At 44.0% G+C, this 17364-nt stretch overlaps 2 protein-coding genes and 2 non-coding genes across 10 annotated transcripts; 2 read left to right on the top strand and 2 right to left on the bottom strand.

Moving 5' to 3' along the window:
* Positions 1-740: 740 nt before the first annotated feature.
* Positions 741-814, top strand: TRNAI-UAU. Its single transcript has one exon. It is a non-coding gene; the product is annotated as a tRNA-Ile (tRNA).
* Positions 815-6592: 5778 nt separating this feature from the next.
* Positions 6593-9619, bottom strand: LOC123407526 (pentatricopeptide repeat-containing protein At3g14580, mitochondrial-like). Of its 6 annotated transcripts, XM_045100686.1 has the most exons (4): positions 7881-9619; positions 7732-7761; positions 7281-7547; positions 6593-6854 (listed from the first exon to the last, which is right to left on the bottom strand). In XM_045100686.1, exon 1 carries the CDS (start codon positions 9402-9404, stop codon positions 8313-8315), a length of 1092 nt encoding a protein of 363 aa, XP_044956621.1. In that variant the 5' UTR covers positions 9405-9619; the 3' UTR covers positions 6593-6854; positions 7281-7547; positions 7732-7761; positions 7881-8312. The 6 variants fall into 6 exon arrangements, with proteins under 6 accessions (XP_044956621.1, XP_044956618.1, XP_044956619.1 ...); XM_045100683.1 differs by having other exon boundaries at positions 7641-9619; XM_045100684.1 differs by having other exon boundaries at positions 7732-9619.
* A 94-nt stretch (positions 9620-9713) lies between these two features.
* Positions 9714-9786, top strand: TRNAR-CCG. Its single transcript has one exon. It is a non-coding gene; the product is annotated as a tRNA-Arg (tRNA).
* Positions 9787-11239: 1453 nt separating this feature from the next.
* On the bottom strand, positions 11240-16587 carry LOC123407525. Of its 2 annotated transcripts, none has more exons than XM_045100678.1 (10): positions 16271-16587; positions 15773-15835; positions 14779-15179; positions 14573-14678; positions 14024-14116; positions 13737-13932; positions 12818-12996; positions 12023-12276; positions 11648-11832; positions 11240-11575 (listed from the first exon to the last, which is right to left on the bottom strand). In XM_045100678.1, the coding sequence occupies exons 1-10, from the start codon at positions 16570-16572 to the stop codon at positions 11402-11404; spliced, it is 1953 nt and encodes a 650-aa protein (XP_044956613.1). In that variant the 5' UTR covers positions 16573-16587; the 3' UTR covers positions 11240-11401. The 2 variants fall into 2 exon arrangements, with proteins under 2 accessions (XP_044956613.1, XP_044956614.1); XM_045100679.1 differs by having other exon boundaries at positions 12818-12984.
* Positions 16588-17364: the final 777 nt, after the last annotated feature.

Below are 17364 nucleotides of genomic sequence, written 5' to 3'. Positions count from 1 at the left end.
GTTATGTTTGTTGGCTGCATAAAAGGATGTCCTCGTGATGTCCGACAATCCTAATATATTTTTGTGTGCCCCTTACTCGGTCCCTCTTCCCATCCCGATGTCCTCACACACGGAGAGAGTAATTTATAAGGTCTCCTATATTGGGTGCTTATAATTGAGCGGGGTCCAATACTAAACCAGCCACTTTATTGAAATGGACTCTAACGCGGTAATACCATGATGTTTGCTTGTGCAAAATTTATAATGGTTGGAATCAAAACAAAAGTTAGTTCCAATTTTATGTTTGGATATCAATTGGTGATCTATTTGAATTTTGTTTCATGAGCTTGATAGTGTTCTGTATACTAGTGAAGACTTTCGATTATATATTTGGCTTCTATATTTCAGTTCAGACACTATTGATCCTCTTCATTTTCAAAACACACATAAGTGTATGTATTAATAATTTTAGATTAGGTAATTCTGATTTTAGATTAGCTAATTCTCAGTTCCTCGAGCTTTAAAAGGAAATATTTCAATTTCTATATAATGGTAAACCTTTTTTGATTTGTAAGGACAAATTTGTAAAATCATCTGATAATCAATTAATTCACGTAGCACTAGCTCGCTAGTGATTTTAAGGGCTTGCTTGGATGACATTCCCGAGCTGCCGTACAAAATCGTTGCGTTCAGTCTTTCAATCATAGACTGGAGATCTACGCCAGGCTTTGTAGTGGTGACAACTACTTTTGACACGCTCAGCTCCCGTAGCTCAGTTGGTTAGAGCGTTGGTCTTATGAGCCGAAGGTCGCGGGTTCGAGCCCCGCCGGGAGCACCAACCAACACGGCCATTTTTTTTTTGTCGCCCCGTTAGATTGTGTGCCACACGATGCGATCCTTAGGCATCTCCATCACATTGATCCTGGCAACGTGTGTACTTTTGCCATCCCACGTGTGATCCGTAGGTTGGTAAAGATGCGTTTCTTTTGCAAATACTTCCTCCGTTCTTAAATACAATTGTTTAAAGATTTCATTAAGAAAGTACATACAGAATGAATAAATGCATTTATATTTTAAAATACGTCTATACGCATTCATATGTAGTTCATTACTAGACCTTAAAAAGACTTATCTTTAGGAACAGAGGGAGTAGAAAACAAAGTGATGGGGCTTTACAGACGGCTGGGCCGCTGTCACGTTCGCTCCTAATTAACCTGATCTATCCAAAACCTTTCACTCGTATCCGCACGTTTTCCCACCTTGCTGCACAAGCGCATTCATGTCATTATAGAGCGTTCGTTCCACACTAACGCCAACCCAGAGCGGATCCTCCGACCGCACGGTCGAGCCGTGTTTTGCCATCCAACGATAGGTCTCAACACGTTTTTCCCGCAAACCATAAACATGGTGCGGGGTATGGTTTTACGGGCATTTGGACCGCTGTCACCTCCGCTCCTAACTAACCTGGTCCATCCAAAACCCTCCGCCCATGACCGTGCACGTTCCCGTCCATCTCCTGTTGTCCACGTTCATGTCGATGTAGAGCGGACTCTTTGCATTGACGTCAGCCCAGAGCAAACGCGACCTTTCACTGACGACGACAATGATGCGGCATGTCGACCAAGAGCGTCGTCTGTGATGCATTCCAGTGTCCACACATGTTTAATGTTAGAGTGAAGTATATTGGACGGGACAGGGCGAATATATACCATTAAGCAGGCTCGCTAACCGAGGAACCAAATCCGGCGTTGTGCATTGACGCACCTGGACGCTTGGCCTCACCAGAATTCGCTATTTAAAAGTGGACACACACAACACAACACATTCGCTCCGCTCCATATACTCCTTCCTTGCACCGCATCCACCATAACCGCAAGTTCTAGCGCTTTGTGGAATAGCATGTCATCAGAGCATAAGCCTGAGATGGCCGCTCTTGCTATGGCCTCGAAGACTCGTCGCGCCTGGCGGATCAAGCATGACATGTCTCGACTAGCTCACTCGAGGTCTCCGATGATGATCCCACGAGACGGGCTCCGAAGACGACACGGCGCTGGACCTCGTGAAGTACATGATGGCTTGAGCATGGAGTGCGCGCACACACACTTCCACGTCGCCATGGCACAGGAGGAGGAGCCTGGGATGGCTCCTATGTCAGCATTCCGATAGGCGCAGGAGGAGCAACGAAAAAACCTCTTCCTCAACAAGCAACACCGATTGACGGAGGGCCAAATCTATGGCGAGCGTGCAAGCAAGGAGGTCGTGGCCAACATGGTCATGATGAATCCGAACTTCGTTGCGGAGCAGCGGGTGATCTACGAGGTCGCGTGTGCTCAACGCATCACTCCTAATGAAGCAGCGCCACAATCGGAATAGAGCATGGCAGCACATGCACACCACTGTGTAATGCCCAATATGCAGGCCTATCCTCGCGGAAACTTGAAAGTCTCAACAAGGATAGAAGCGCATATCGGAGACGCTTTAACAAGGTGGATATTGTCACAAATACATGTACTAAAGAGAAGAGAATGCAAGATATAGTCTTACACTCGCCACAAGCTACAACATGAATATCTCAATACATCAATACATAACAATCATTATACAGAAGAGCAGGATCCGGCTACGTATGAAAAAAAACGAAAAGGAGACGACGTCCACCCTATTATCCTAGGCTGCCGACCTAGAATCCATCCTATGACCGTCGAACAAGAAGAAAAACTCCCAATAGAACAAGCATCGCTCTCACGTCAAAGCATCACATTACCCATACATGTACATGTTGTTGTTGTAATCTGTGAGCCACACGGACTCAACAATCCCATTACCAAGGGTATCAAGACTAACAAAGCCTAATGGGTGAGGAATGGTTAAGTGGTGAGGTTGTAGCAAGCACTAAGCATTTTATCTGGCTAACTTACCAGTATTGTTGCAGCCTCACCACTTAACCTTACCTCACCCATTAAGCTTTGCTAGTCTTGATACCCTTGGAAACGAGATTGCTGAGTCACCGTGGCTCACAAATTGCTACAACAATAGTTGCAGGTACATGTAGTGTGGTACTTTGACACGAGAGCAATGTTTGTTTTATTTGGAGTTCTCCTTCCTCTTCTTCATCGATTATAGGATGGGTTCCAAGCCGACAGCCTGGGATTAGCAAGGATGGATGTCACTTATATCATTTGATTTTGTTCGTAGTCAGATCCTAATTTTATGTATGATGATCGATAATGATGATTGTATTGAGATGATCATGATTAAGCTTGTGGCGAGTGTAAGCCAATTTCCTATACTCATCTCCTCTTTACATATACTTGTAACAATATCCATTCTTGAGAAACGACAAGATGTGCTTCTATCCCTATCAAGGCTCTCGAGCCAGGATGAGGATAGTACTCCATCTTGGACGTTACATATGCCATGGGTGGCCCCAGTGCCAACTCGTGATAACCGCCACCTTCGTGGTTGCCACTGTCGTGGCAAAACAAACTCATCCCAAATGGGGACATCTGTGTTGTACAACCACGGGCACACAAGGTTATGCTAGCCCACTGGGCCAGGGTAGCGCAAGCTCATAACCTTCGCTAGTTGGTGGCACCGACGAGAGGCATGACAATAGACTGCATTAGGGCCTCCCGTCCAGGCACGTGTGGTTACACTCGTGAGCTTGATTCGGTGGCACCATGACTCAATCAACAACTTGTTCAAGTTGAGTTATCGTCAGGTTTAACTTAAAAATAAAATGATTTGAGTCATAGTATGTAGTGTGGTGCATGAGGTCATGATAATAATGCATCCTTCTTAATCATGACAATATGAATGTAAGTAACTAATGCATCAGTCTAAATCATGACATGTACTAGCATAGAAATATGACATGAAATGATCGTAATACATCACGTATAATAGAATGAACCATTTAAATAATTATGCATAAGAAATGAATTTAATTCAAATAAACCATTGCAATTACAATGCTATCTTTGCAAATGAATGTTGTGGATTTCCTTGGTTTAAAGGAGTGTCACAATACTCTTGGTCCTCTCCAAGGCAATTAGTTTATTTTGAAAAATAATTTAAATGCAAAAAAAGAAAATGTCGCATAAAGCATTTTATTGCACCATAAGTTCTAATCAGCAAGGAAAATTGCCAAACTTTGCAAACAGAAACTTTCGCTCAAGACAAAACTAATGCAAAATGTTTCAGCTCATTTGGACTTGTGGTTTAAAAGATATGGCTGGTTAAAGTTCCGGTTAAAATATATTAAACAAAGACGTATTCTCAAAATGCGCCTCCACTCATACCGCTTCGGGCAAGAGGGGAAGAGGTTGACAGGTGGGGTCCACCCGTCGGCTTTGAGAGAGAGAGGGAAACAGAGTAGAGCGGTGATGCCGGTGGTGGTTGATAACCCACAAGTATAATGGGAACGTGAGAGTCTTTACGGGTATTATTTCACCCTAATTTATTGATTTGACACAAGGGGAGCTAAAGAATATTTATTGATCATAACAGTTGAGTTGTCAATTCAACTGCACCTCGGATATCTCTCTGCAGCAAGGATTTAGTAGCATAAAAATTATAGTAGTAACACTAACAATGATATCGGCAATTTTGTAACAGTAGTAACAACAACAATTGAGTAGCAGATGTGACAACAGCAGCAATACTAGTAACTTAGCAAGATTCGGTATACGTAAAGCGTAAGCACGTGGATCGGTGATAGATAATGATTTAGATGACATTGATCATGTAATAGTTACACACTAGGGTGACACAGAACTAGCTCCAATTCATCAATATAATGTAGGCATGTATTCCGTATATAGTCATACGTGCTTGCGATAAGAGCTTGCATGACATCTTTTGTCCTATCCTCCAATGGCAGTGGTGTCCTATTGGAAACTAAGGGATATTAAGGCATCCTTTTAATAGAGAACCGGAACAAATCGTTAACACATGGTGAATACATGAACTCCTCAAAGTACGATAATCACTTGAAAGAATCTCAATTATTGTCACCTTAGGGTATGCAGATCAAGACACGTAATAGGAACTACAACTTGCAAGATAGGATCTAAATCACTATTATATTCATGAAAACTTAATAGGTTCAGATCTTAAATCATGGCACTCGGGCCCTAGTGACAAGCATTAAGCATAGCAAAGTCATAGTAACATCAATCTTAGAACATAGTGGATACTAGGGATCAAACCCTATCAAACTTAACTCAATTACATGATCTATCTCATCCAATACCACCACCGTCGAGCAAGCCTACAAAGGAATTACTCATTCCCGATGGTGGGCATCATGGCGGTGTTGATGAAGAAGGGTTGGTGATGACGACGACAATGAATCCCCCTCTCCGAAGCCCCAAACGGACTCCGGATTAGCCCTCCGGAGGACGAACAGGAAGTGGCGGCGGCTCCGTCTCATGAAACACGATGAAAACTTCGGGGTCTCCAATTAGGTGGCACCTTGCTGGTGCCTTGGAGCTCAATCATTATGGTGTAAAGCTCCTGGCAAGCGTAGGGGTCTCCAATTAGGTTGTGGAGATTACCCCAAGCATTTGAGGTCACCTTGGAGCCACCATCCATTGTGGTGAAGCTTCGTGGTGTTGTTGGGAGCCTTCAATTAATTTTTGAAGATTACCTCAACCTTGATTTTACGGGTTCGGTGACCACCCTCAAGGGTCCCTTAGTGGACTCATAGCATCTTGCATTGTGCGAGGGCGTGAGGAGATTACGGTGGCCCTAATGGCTTCTTGGGGAGCATTGTGCCTCCACATCGCTCCAAACAGAGATTAGCATCCACAAGGGCGTGAACTTCAGGATACATCGTTGTTTCTGCGTGCCTCGATTATCTCTTGCCCGAGTCCTTTACTTATGCATTTTACTTTGTGATAGCCATATTGTTTCATGTTATATATCTTGTTATCACTTAGTAGTTTATCTTGCTTAGCATAAGTTGTTGGTGCACATAGGTGAGCCTAGTTATTTTAGGTTTCATGCTTGACTAATTAAACATTAGTTTTATTACGCATTAGTTCAAGCCTAAACCGTAATTATTGTAAACCTCCTATTCACCCACCCCACCCCACCCCCTTTAGGATACATTCATGTTATTAGAGCATATTTCTTCATATGTGGTTTTGGTAACTCAAGGCAATCCCTATGGACTAGTACTCTGACACCCCCAGCCAACCCAAACCCCCTCGCTGACCCCGCGCCTACATCATCTATCTTTCTACGCATCTGTTTTCTCTCTTGCCTCTGATGCCGCTCCACCACCGCGGTCGTCCCGCCACACCCTTGTCGAAACTCGACGACTCCATCTCCTACAACGCTACACCCGAGCTCCACCACTAGTGCAGAAAACGCTAGTGTCGGCGCTTTAGAAACCACATCCCTAGCGTGAAAGGTTGACGTCACTAGTATGGCATCATTGTTCACCAAATGCTGATGGCGTGTCGTGTCCCATGTTATCGATATTTTTGTTACTGGTGGCATGGCACCATTACTATGTGAAATATCAATGGCGTGGACCTTCACCCACGTCTGTACTATCCACTAGTAGTAGTGACACGAGTATACTCACCAACGCCACCACTATTTATGGATTAAAAATCAAATATGCAATTCATCCATGCATCCAAATATTTATACATCCATCCATATATTCAAATACATACAATCCATGCATCCAAATATTTATACATTCATCCATATATTTAAATACATACTTATAGTTCATCCACCGGTACATTTTGTACATTTTGGAATGTGAGGAAAAACGGAACGCCGCTAGTCGCCAGAGGTGCCATTAGTTGTCGCCACTCCTCTTCCAAGCTCATTGTGGATGTTCTCATCGCGAACTACTTTACAGATAAAAATATACACATGAATAAGTTAGCTCAAGCAATACATGAATAAGTCTTTGAAGAGATTTTACTAGAAGTCTACATACGGAGCAAAATGAGTGAATCTACACTCTAAAGTATGTCTATATGCATCCGTATGTAGTCTATTAGTGGAATATCTAGAAAGACTTATATTTAGGAATGGAGGGAGTACTTAGAAATCTCAGCGACAATGGAATTTTATGCTGCCTATGAAGAACAAGCACACAAGTATGTTGAAGCTGAGATCTGAAAGAATAATCTTCATTCTATCAGATATATAAGCATCCTATATATCTGTTGTCACCGCCGGCCATAGAAAAACTGATTATCTAACATGAAACGAATGATCCCTAACAGAAATCCACACGAAGAGAGAGGGAGACGAGATGGTATGATTATTACCTTGGAGATAGTCGCACTTCTCGGCATCCTTGCGGGCGACGTCAAGAACAGAGTCGATGAGCTGAGCGCCCTCGGTGTAGTGGCCCTTGGCCTAGTTGTTGCCGGTGAGCTCAAAGCCATGGCCTTGCAGATTCCATCTCTATATGGACTCAATTCTTATCTTGAAACCAGATCTACGGCAACTTGAGTAAAGAGATTAATGTTTACTCCAAGAGATGATCAGCTTATAAGCCCCAAAAGATAAAAGTTGGGAAGATGGTTATGAACCTAGGAACAGAATTATATTAGTATTAGGACAAGTTAAACAATTAAACAGTCAAGGAAAGAGAAAAGGAGCTATTAAGGGACATTCTGTCTCACCGAGAAGGTGAGAACAATGTAAGAACTGCATCACAAACAACATGATGTTCTGCGCTTAAAGGGTACTCGTATATAAAAGGTGAACAGCTACCTCATGGCATGCATCTTTCATACTGTTTGCCTGGAATTCAATAGCAGTACGGTCCAGAGAAACGAAAAATGTCACACATTTCAAATGTCAGACATACAAAAAATTGTCATATTGAGTTGTAACGAAAGAACATAATGTCATGAGCTTACCAATATTTTCACATTTAAACTGGAGGAATGCGGAGCCTGCACTATGTTGAAATCAGAGACAAAACCAACAGGCTACCAAGGTATACAAGTATATAAATGTTGGCTAAAGGGGGAAGAGCCCCTCCTTTAACTGTCCGTTAGTTAGGTAGAAAATGAGACTTCCCTGCGGGTTGGACATGGGTGGGCGAGCTCACACCCATGAGCTTCAAGCCAACCGAGCTAGCGCTCAGTTCTCAAGTACATCAGTATATGGGTCATCAGTAAACAGAACTTGGTCGTTCTGAGACCCGATATTGCTAAATCCCCATACGGAAAAAGATCTGGCTTCAATATGCAAATCCACGCAGAAAGCAGGTTGGTTCACTAGTTCCAGTAACAAAATAATCTCATTGCTCAAGTGTATTGTCAGGTCCACGGGCATGAACATACATTTCAGCATAAGGATGTAAGAAGTTTTGTCCAAGTACTCATCCGAGGAACAAAACCTTGGTCCACCATTTGCTTCAAGACATGATGTGCATCATCTAAGCAGTTAACACTACAGAAGCCATCAATTAGCAGCTTGTAAGATGAGAAACTAGGTCTCAGACTTTCAGCACTCATCATACCAACCAGGTCCTTCGCCTCCACAAAGTTCTTTGAGGCCACAAGGCCATCAAGAAGTACCTGATAAGTCCCTGAATTAGGATGGCAGCCCTGAGACGACATCGACTTGAACAGATCATATGCAGAGGTCACCCTTCCCTCTCTGCAGAGACCAGATACCAATATATTGTAAACAACCGTATCCGCATCGATTTCCTCCTTGCGCATTCTCTCAAACAGCTCGAACGCCTCATCCACCCGGCAGTTCCGGCAGAGGAAATGCATCAGGGTCGAATAGGTCATCGCATTAGGCCGGCAGTCCTGCTTCGGCATCTCATCCAGCAGCGAAAGGGCCTCGTTGAATCTCCCAAATTGGCACAGCCCCTTGATAAGGATGTTGAAGCAGCAGGTGTCCAGTTCCACGCCCAGCCTGGGCGCGCTGGAGTACACCTCGTGGACAACCTCGTACTGCCGCCTGCACACGAGCATGTGGAGCACATAGTTGAAGGTCTTGGTGGACGGCCAGCAGCCGTACTCGGACATCGCGTAGAGCGTCTCCATGGCCTTCTCGGGGTGGTTGGCCACATTGCCGTACATCTTGATGAGCCTGTAGAAGAAGTCGTCCGAGAACCTGAACCGCTCGGCCCTCGCCCTGGCCAGCAGCTCCTCCACGTCGCCGAACCGCCGGGCGCCGGCGAGCCGGTCGATCATCAGGCCGTAGAGGGCCTCGCTGGGCTTGTAGTCCCTCCGGGCGCAGGCCTTCCTGAAGACGCTGGTTATCAGAGCGGCGTCCCTGATGCTCGCGAAGATCTTGAGCACCTCGTTCGGGGCGAGCCAGTCCCTGTGGTCCAGCCGGCCGATCCAGTGGCCGTCGTCGCAGGCCGTGGAGCGCAGCCTCAGGAATGGGGGAACCGCGCGCCGCGCCAGGGGTCTCGACATGCTGCCGCCGGGAAGTGGGAATCGGATGGGGGCGGGGCTGGACTACTCGAGAAGTGGTTGGAGAGTTTATCGGGGAGGTGGGGGTGTGCGTGGCAAGGAAGGAGGTGGACTGCGCTGGGGGAGGTTCGGTGGCCGGCGGCGAATGGGTGAGGACTGAGGAGAAGAGAGGCGGAGGCGGAGGCGTCGCTGGGCGGCGGCGATGTGCGCCTAGTAGCATGGTGGGCCTTGGGCTCTTTCTTAGGGAAAGCCCAACTCGTGTGGTTTGTGTAAACTAATATATAAACTATATTATGAGACATCTCACAACATGACCGCGTGGCCTAATGGATAAGGCGCTCGCCTCCGGAGCGGGAGATTCTGGGTTCGAGTCCCAGCGTGGTCGTTCAATTTTTTTCTTTTTTTTCTTTTCTTTCTTTTCTTTTCTTTTGTTTCCTGAATTGATTTAGACTTAAGAAAGCTTTAAACAGTTAAGATACTTTTGTGGTCAGTCTCCCTCGCTAGTCTTCCCTTCACATTTTTCTTATGATTTGTGATCTTCATAATTAACAATGCCTCGGCTCCGGTCAATAGTTTATGTTAGTGTTTTTTCATTGCTGGTTTCAATGGTAAAGGGCGAATCCTTGCCATTTTCCATTTATATAATTGCATTGAGGATACGCGCCACCAACAACCAAGTAGTAACACATTTCGCATCACTAACCTCATAAGTTCTATCCGTATTGAATCGACACAGCTTTTTTTTTTTGAGACAAGAATCGACACAGTTGTTGCAGCACTAATCTAATTTCGATTTCAATGGGCTGAGGGTGTGGGCCCAAACACACAAGGAATCCAAAGAAAATGTCTCCAGTCTTTGGTATTCACTTTGTGCGTTCGGTTTATTCGGTTTACATGGCTCGATTTATATGTTTTTCAGTTTGAACAGTATTAATACTTCGGTAAATACGGTATGAATTTTAGATACGGTTCGGTTTCGATATATACCAAATTATTTTGGCATGAATTGGTATATACCATAAAAATCAAAGTTTACACGAATTGGAAAGTGACACATAACAATTTACAAATTTGTGACTCAGTTCACATATTCTTTTATACAAAGAGTATATAACTATATGCAAGTGTATATGCATGCATGTATTCAATGGTCATGGACGTGCTTGGAATTCTTTTCACGAGAAATATGACTATGTTACAAGAAACATAGATGCGCTTAACAGGAAATCTAGCTTTTGTCCAAAAAATAACTACTTGTATGGTTATTTGCCCCAAGATATATAAATATGTTTTTTATTTCGGTTTATTCTGTTATCCATTCGGTTTTTTTATATATACCATAAAAACCAAAATTCAAAACAGTATGAAAAGTTCATAGTATATCGGAACCATAAACCATAAAAACCATAAAATTGGTTCGGTTCAATTTATATTCGCTATGGTTTTTCAGATCGGTTTTAAAATGCACACAGTGATTTGATATGCACTCCCGGGCAATCAGTAGTGATTTGATATGCACTCCCGGGCAATCAGGGAAGAACGGTATATTTCTTTTGTCTTTCTGAATCATTATAGGGACCAGTTCTTTTGCTGGCTTGTAGAATGAGCTGGAATAAGGTCAACCAAATTATTATTTTGGAAGTCTCCTAGTTAAGACTTGACTAATAGGCTTTTAAAAATATATTTTTGGTTGGGTTTCTAAAAGCCCAGAAAAGCCACCAAAATAACTATGCCTAGGATTTCCTTTATGCATATATTATTATTATCAAGGTGTCAAAATAACATGGCATGTGACCTAGTGCAACCTAAGAAATGGAGCATATGATTCAAATCTCCCGGAAAGAAAAACCTTTTTGAATACACTCCTCAATTCTATGGCCGTGGTTTTTATAGGGAACAAAAGGAAAGAGATACACCAACTGTACAGGAACATTCGGCCAAGGAGAACCTCCAGGCTAAGCTAGCTCATACAATTCGTGTGTGTGCGACAGCAGCTGTTCTCATGTGAATGGGTAGAAGTTGGGGAAGAGCAAACTGCCCAGAAGAATATAAGCAATGAAGTAAACGATGATGAAGTATCCCCATCTCTTGTACGAGCCGCCCCTTGCAGGAGCCAAAATGCGCGAAGCAGCCCAGTAGATCGGAGGACTGGCAGACAGAAACCGCGTTGACACCTGGACCGAAGAAACAACCTATGAGACTTGAGTAATGAACTATAAATAAATTTCATCAGGAATTATACTGACCTGGACGTGCATCACGAAGAAGGCGGTAAATGTCATGAATGTCAGATGTAAAATGAAAGGAAGAACTAGCAAGGGGCACTCATCCTCATTATCTCCCACAATTCGTCCTGTTGATACATTGCCATCTAAAGATGCTGAAGTAGCCTTGGTCGCAACAGATTTTCTATTTTTAACCTCAGTGTTCCCTGTTCAAGCATTGCAGAGTTAGGTTCAAACTTCAGTTCTGCAGTAGCCAATACTGATAACAATAGGTTGAGGTCAGCTCTTTGTTTTTCAGGACACTTCAAATTTTCTCAACTCGTTAAGTTGAAAAATATCACTTTCCAATGATCTTTCAAAATAGAGACAAAATGACAGTTGAAAATGTAATAGTACCTTGCTTTTTGTTATTTAGCCTGGTAGAAAATTCACTCTTCAACACCGTGGCAACATCTGAGCTTCCATATGCTTGAACTAACCTCCCCTCAACAGTGGCAATTATCTGCTCACGTATGCTAGTTGATCGGAAGAGTTGGTGAATCAATTTTGTGTAGTGAACTATAGAATAAACTGCAAGAGATAGTACTGGTGAAGCCAAAAGAAAGTTGGGCAGCTGCTTGACTTGAAAGTATCTCAAGAAACCAACTCCCCTGAAAAAGAAAGACATAAAATAACATAGAGCTCATGAAGATGGTAGTCAAAGAGCGAGCTTAGTAGAAGAGTCTGTAAAATTGTAAGGAGAAATGCATATACATGGAAATTCTTTAACCAATCAGAACAACACAAGTACTTCAAATTCTGGTGGGCGTAAATGAGAATGGAGTTTGCCTATTTTCTATACATGGGGCACACAGCCCATGCATGGCGATCCCATATTACCAAGCATGGCATCCTAGTGATTCGACAACATACACTATTGGTGCAATAGAACAGAAGGACGAAAGAACAGACAAATCACTCTCCACAAAAGATGAATATGGAATTATCATGGCTGTATAAGAGAAATGGTCACTCCTTACAACTCACGAGAACTCTTGTTAAGCATACAATCATATTGATATACGAGTTGTGACAAAAACAAGTTTAGAACACTATCCCAAGGTAGTCAAAAACAGAATTGAAGGTAAAAACAATGGTCAGACTTTATAAATTGTTGAGCTGGTGCTGCTAAAGATGAGATGAAACAATTACCAGTAGTGACTCTGAATAAAACTATACAAAAGGGGCAGTTTTGCTTTGCACCATGGCCTCAACTCATCCGTGTCTCTGTGTAGGCATATGTTTAAATATCCATATGCTTGAAAGGCAAAGAATGGTAGGAATATAAAAGTGGAGCGCAAAAAACCAGTGACAAGGGCCTGCACTGCCCACTTGGGCCAAAGGAAAAGGTAATGCTGTTAGGTACTTCCTCCGTCTCGGTGCATTAGGCATCTTACGAAAATCAAATAATCCCAAAACACTAAGGCACATTAGAGTAGTACTAGATGCATGCATATTAATTAGACCACATCTATTAATTGAAGGACCAATGCATGCAATTTATGCGGCACACTTTTTGGATTTTAAGAGGTCTTCTAATTAATAGCACGTTTTCAGTTGAGAAAGGAATGGTGTGATTGGCTTCCTCTGTAATTTAATTTTCTTCTTCTACCCAATCTATGCGTGCCTAGGTTGCAGTGCACCTCCTAAAATGCCTAATGCACCGAGATGGAGGGAGTACATATATAATTCCCTGAACTGCAACTCATGTAGTCCAACAAAACATCAGCATAGGTTGAAGTAACATACAAGGTCATGTAGAAGATGCTCCACAAAAATATCATATTGGTTAAACATGTGAAAGTATGTGTACATTTAAAATTTGGTGGACAATTTTGATCATATGTAGTATGAGTACTTATCCTACTCTATAGCGTGCATCGGATTATTTCGCATGCACACAAAATTTCACATCATCGCTACATTTGAACTTTTTGAGAAAAAAAATCAAACTTCCTTGTGAAAAATTGCATGGGATGCATACGAGTTTGGGTGCCTCTTCATGTTAGCTACTATAGTAAGCCCCATGCACAACAACATATAAATTCACAAATACTAAAAGAAAGTGTACCATGGGCCTTTTCTTCTGGATAGAAGCATCATATGCTTGTAGCAAAGCCTCAAAACAGATATAGCCAGCATTAAGTGCTCCATTTGACCTAGCTGAACCAGAGAGAGCGAGCATTATCATTGCAATGGTACGAGAACAGGAAAACAGGTAGAACAGTCCTCCGAGCGAAAAAAGGGCATAAAGACTTTCTGAATATCTGCCAAAACAAAAAGGAAAAACAAACACATGCTGCTGTTAAGTCATAGCTAGTACATGATTCGCTGTGGCGTAAAGGCAAAGAAGTTTACAGGGATGAGTAGAACACAGAAGCAGGATTGAAGCAAAAAAGAACAGATGCACGGTAGGCCGCTCCTGAGTCCTTCAAGATCAGCACAGATAATCTGTAGGAAGTAGAATAAAGGGTCACTTTTTCACATTAGAATAAATAGTTGTACTGATGCTAGGCAAAGCGACTCTACATTTCATTAGAGATGAGAAAAATCGTTGGTGGTTGTGCAAACAGCAATATTTATAAATGAGAAATGGGTAGTCCTGCACTCGAAATGAATGTACTACAACTAAAAGTTAAATGCAGAATTTTATCGCAATTACTCAAACTCTATTATTAAACTATGATGGATACCAAGACTGTCTGAAACATCAAGCATCCAAACGATTAAACACACTAATATTAGTAGATCATTATGCGCACAAGCGTGACTCCGATAGAATGAATACCTGTTAACCTGATCCAAAAACCTAAAACAGCACTTAAACGCTAAAAATACTTAAACACAGAAATCGTAATTACACCGAAATAAATACACCAATGTGTGTTGCTGAAGAGCGTCAGTCACCTGTAGAAATAGGCCGCGGCAGCAACAAATGCCACATTGTTCAGAACATGCCCAGAGATCACGAGCACGGCCCTGTACCCCAGCATCGGCACCAGCGGCGCTAACACTGCAGAAGGAAAAGGGCCATAACCCAACACCATACCAGGTCAAGAAGACACTTCAATGATGAGAAGGTGAGAAGTTGAGGTAGTGGCGAGATGACTTACGGGACCGGGAGAGGAGAGCGATTGATGCGGGAAGGAGGGGGAAGAAGGCGAATGACTGCTCGTACTCGTAGCCGCACTCGGCAGCGCGGGCGAAGTGGACACCGTCCCATACGGCTAGGGACGAGATGGCGGCGGTGGTGGAATTAGAACAGGAGGCGGAAAGGGGGAAGAAGGGGGAGGAGAGACAAGGCGGGTGAAGGGAAGCGGAGGTGTCGTAGGGGTGGAAGAGAAGGCGAGCGAGCAGAGAGAGAGTAAGGACCAAAACACGGGAGGCGGCTGCGAGCCGGACGATGGCGACGAGCGGCGTCGCCATGGGCCGCGCGGGAGGAAGGCGCTGTGAGAGCGGAACACTGGCAGGGTGGATCGCTGACTCACTGGTGGTTTTCCAACCCGTCTGGTTCCTAAAACATTACATATGGATTTAGACATTTCAATTAGTGGATTTTATTTTTCCATAAAATTTAGTACAAAGGATTTTCTAGGAGAAGAAAAGATCATAAAATTCAATACTAAGAATCAAACATTACATATGGAGAAATCACAAAGATTTGAACCCCCAAAATCTTTTATGAGGACCATTTGAATAGAAGAGGCTCTTACACTGCTCTAGAGATAGCTCTTATTCTTAAGTCTTGACTATCTTCTCAAACGGGCGAGGGCAAATGGGACATGGTACATCATCTGTGAAGACGGTACACAGCAAGCTACGAATAGCAGCACCTAAACAGAGCTATACATTTATGCCTCCAAAAAACACAATAGGAATCCTCTTGTTATTTTCACCAACAGCAAATCAAGGCAGCGAGCATCAAGCCATTAAGCCATTCTTGGATAAATCCATTGGCCAATGCAAGTTGACAAGAAAATCCATCAATCAGTCTCATTTTCTAATCTCTTGTTCCCTATCACAAGATCACAGCAACAGCATACACATCGCGTAATCTAACCCATAAAAAAAATGGACAGAAGAAAAACGACATCAATGTGGACATACCTGTCGGTGGCACGGTGCTCACCTAAGGTGGCAGATCTAGGATTTAAAAACAGGGTGGTGCACCTAAAAAAATTTGACAACAAATACGACATGCCAACATTATAAACAATTTACCAATAGCACATAGAAATAGATCAATATGGTCTTACAGACAAGGTAAAATTCTCAATTTTGCATGAGAAGCCTACATAATACATAACTTGAGAAGTTCAAGGAAGACTATGTGGCATTGTTAATTTGTTAAGAGTAAATTGTTAGTGTGGCAAACAATCAGACAAATCACCATTATCTCACTGATCAGGTGTTCATGTACTGGATAGCAAAAATTATGTGTATATGTGTTCACAGGACTGCGTGTGTTATGTATTGGATAGCAAGTCTGGTTGTTTAGTTAACGCAATAGGCTTGACTCTTCCACCTGATTGATGCAGCAGACAGCAAAGGGCAAACCCTAAATCAGAAATTAGGGAATGGGAAATGCCGCAGTGGACAACTTGCCTCAAGTCCTGAAATCGGGCTAACGGCTGGCCGCCGGGCAGGGTTGCTGGCTTGCTGCCGGCCGAGTGCCTGAGTCCGCGGAGAGCGGACTGGGCGGTAGGCGCCGGCTTGTAGGGGCGCCAGGGGGACGCGGTGGCGCCGAGCGCCAGGCGGGCGGGGCGGGCAGGGGCGGCTCCTAGGCGTCTATCGACGGCGAGGCAGGCAGCGAGTCGGCGAGATCGGGAGGCCGGGCCAGCACGGTGAGATGCGTCTGTCCCAGTCAGCGTGCCTGCGTGCGTTTTTTTTTTTAGATCAGCGTGCATTGTTTGTTGGGCTAACCGAGTAGCCGACTGAGAGCATGACTAGTACCATCAAATCCTCAAACCAGTTTTAAAAGGTTGAGAATTTATATTTTTTAGCATTTTTAATGGTTGAAAAATAGGGACAAAGATTAAAACTCTCAAACCCAACCCTTATAACAAAAATATGGGCAAAAACAGGAGAGCTTGGGGCGGGGCGGCTGACTCTGGGCCGCCTCGCCTCTGGCGCAGCGGCGAGGAGAGCTTGAGGAGGCCTGGGGCTGGCCTGCCTCTGGCTGCGGGAGGCAGCGGGCGGCCTGGTGCGGCGGGCGGCGGGCGGCCGGGGGGCACGGCGTAGCGGCTGGGGGAGGTCGAGCGGCGGCGGCGGTCTCGCGGCTCAACCGGAATGGCGGCGGGCGGCCGGCCGGAATGGCGGCGGCGGTTGGGGACGGGGAAAGTCCCTCCCACGCGAAGATGGAACGGTTTGAGGGTTGGGGTAGTTTTCGCTCCCCAACCCTCACTTCTACTGGTTGGGAGGGGGTTTGAGGGTTGGATCCTCAATTTTTTTAAGGGTTTAAGGGTTAAGGGGTTCTAGTCTACGCGTTATTTTGCTCGTAAACTGTAAAAAAAATAATTATTTTTAAGGATTTGAGGGTTTGAGGGTACTACTAGTGATGCTCTGAGAGTTTGCTATCACGAGAGGCATGGTTTTTGCTACCACGAGAGGCACGGTTTTTGCTATCGTGAGAGGCACGGCCGTGCCTCTCGGAATGGGAAAAAACGTGTTTTCTGCTCTCTCTCTCTCTCTTTTCCGCG

This window comes from Hordeum vulgare, chromosome 7H, assembly GCF_904849725.1.
Source record: "Hordeum vulgare subsp. vulgare chromosome 7H, MorexV3_pseudomolecules_assembly, whole genome shotgun sequence".
NCBI classification, from domain to species: Eukaryota; Viridiplantae; Streptophyta; class Magnoliopsida; order Poales; family Poaceae; genus Hordeum; species Hordeum vulgare.
Note: the sequence above shows the minus strand (reverse complement) of the source record. Positions and strands in the feature narration are given on the sequence as shown.

Excerpts from the sequence above, each read along its gene's own strand:
- LOC123407526 (XM_045100680.1), bottom strand. The coding sequence starts at position 9,404 with ATGTCGAGACCCCTGGCGCGGCGCGCGGTTCCCCCATTCCTGAGGCTG.
- LOC123407525 (XM_045100678.1), bottom strand. The coding sequence starts at position 16,572 with ATGCACGCTGATCTAAAAAAAAAAACGCACGCAGGCACGCTGACTGGG. Across the intron at positions 15,836-16,270 it reads GCCCGATTTCAGGACTTGAG|GTGCACCACCCTGTTTTTAA; the intron begins GCAAGTTGTCCA and ends AAATTTTTTTAG. Across the intron at positions 14,679-14,778 it reads CGCTCTCCTCTCCCGGTCCC|TGTTAGCGCCGCTGGTGCCG; the intron begins GTAAGTCATCTC and ends TTCCTTCTGCAG.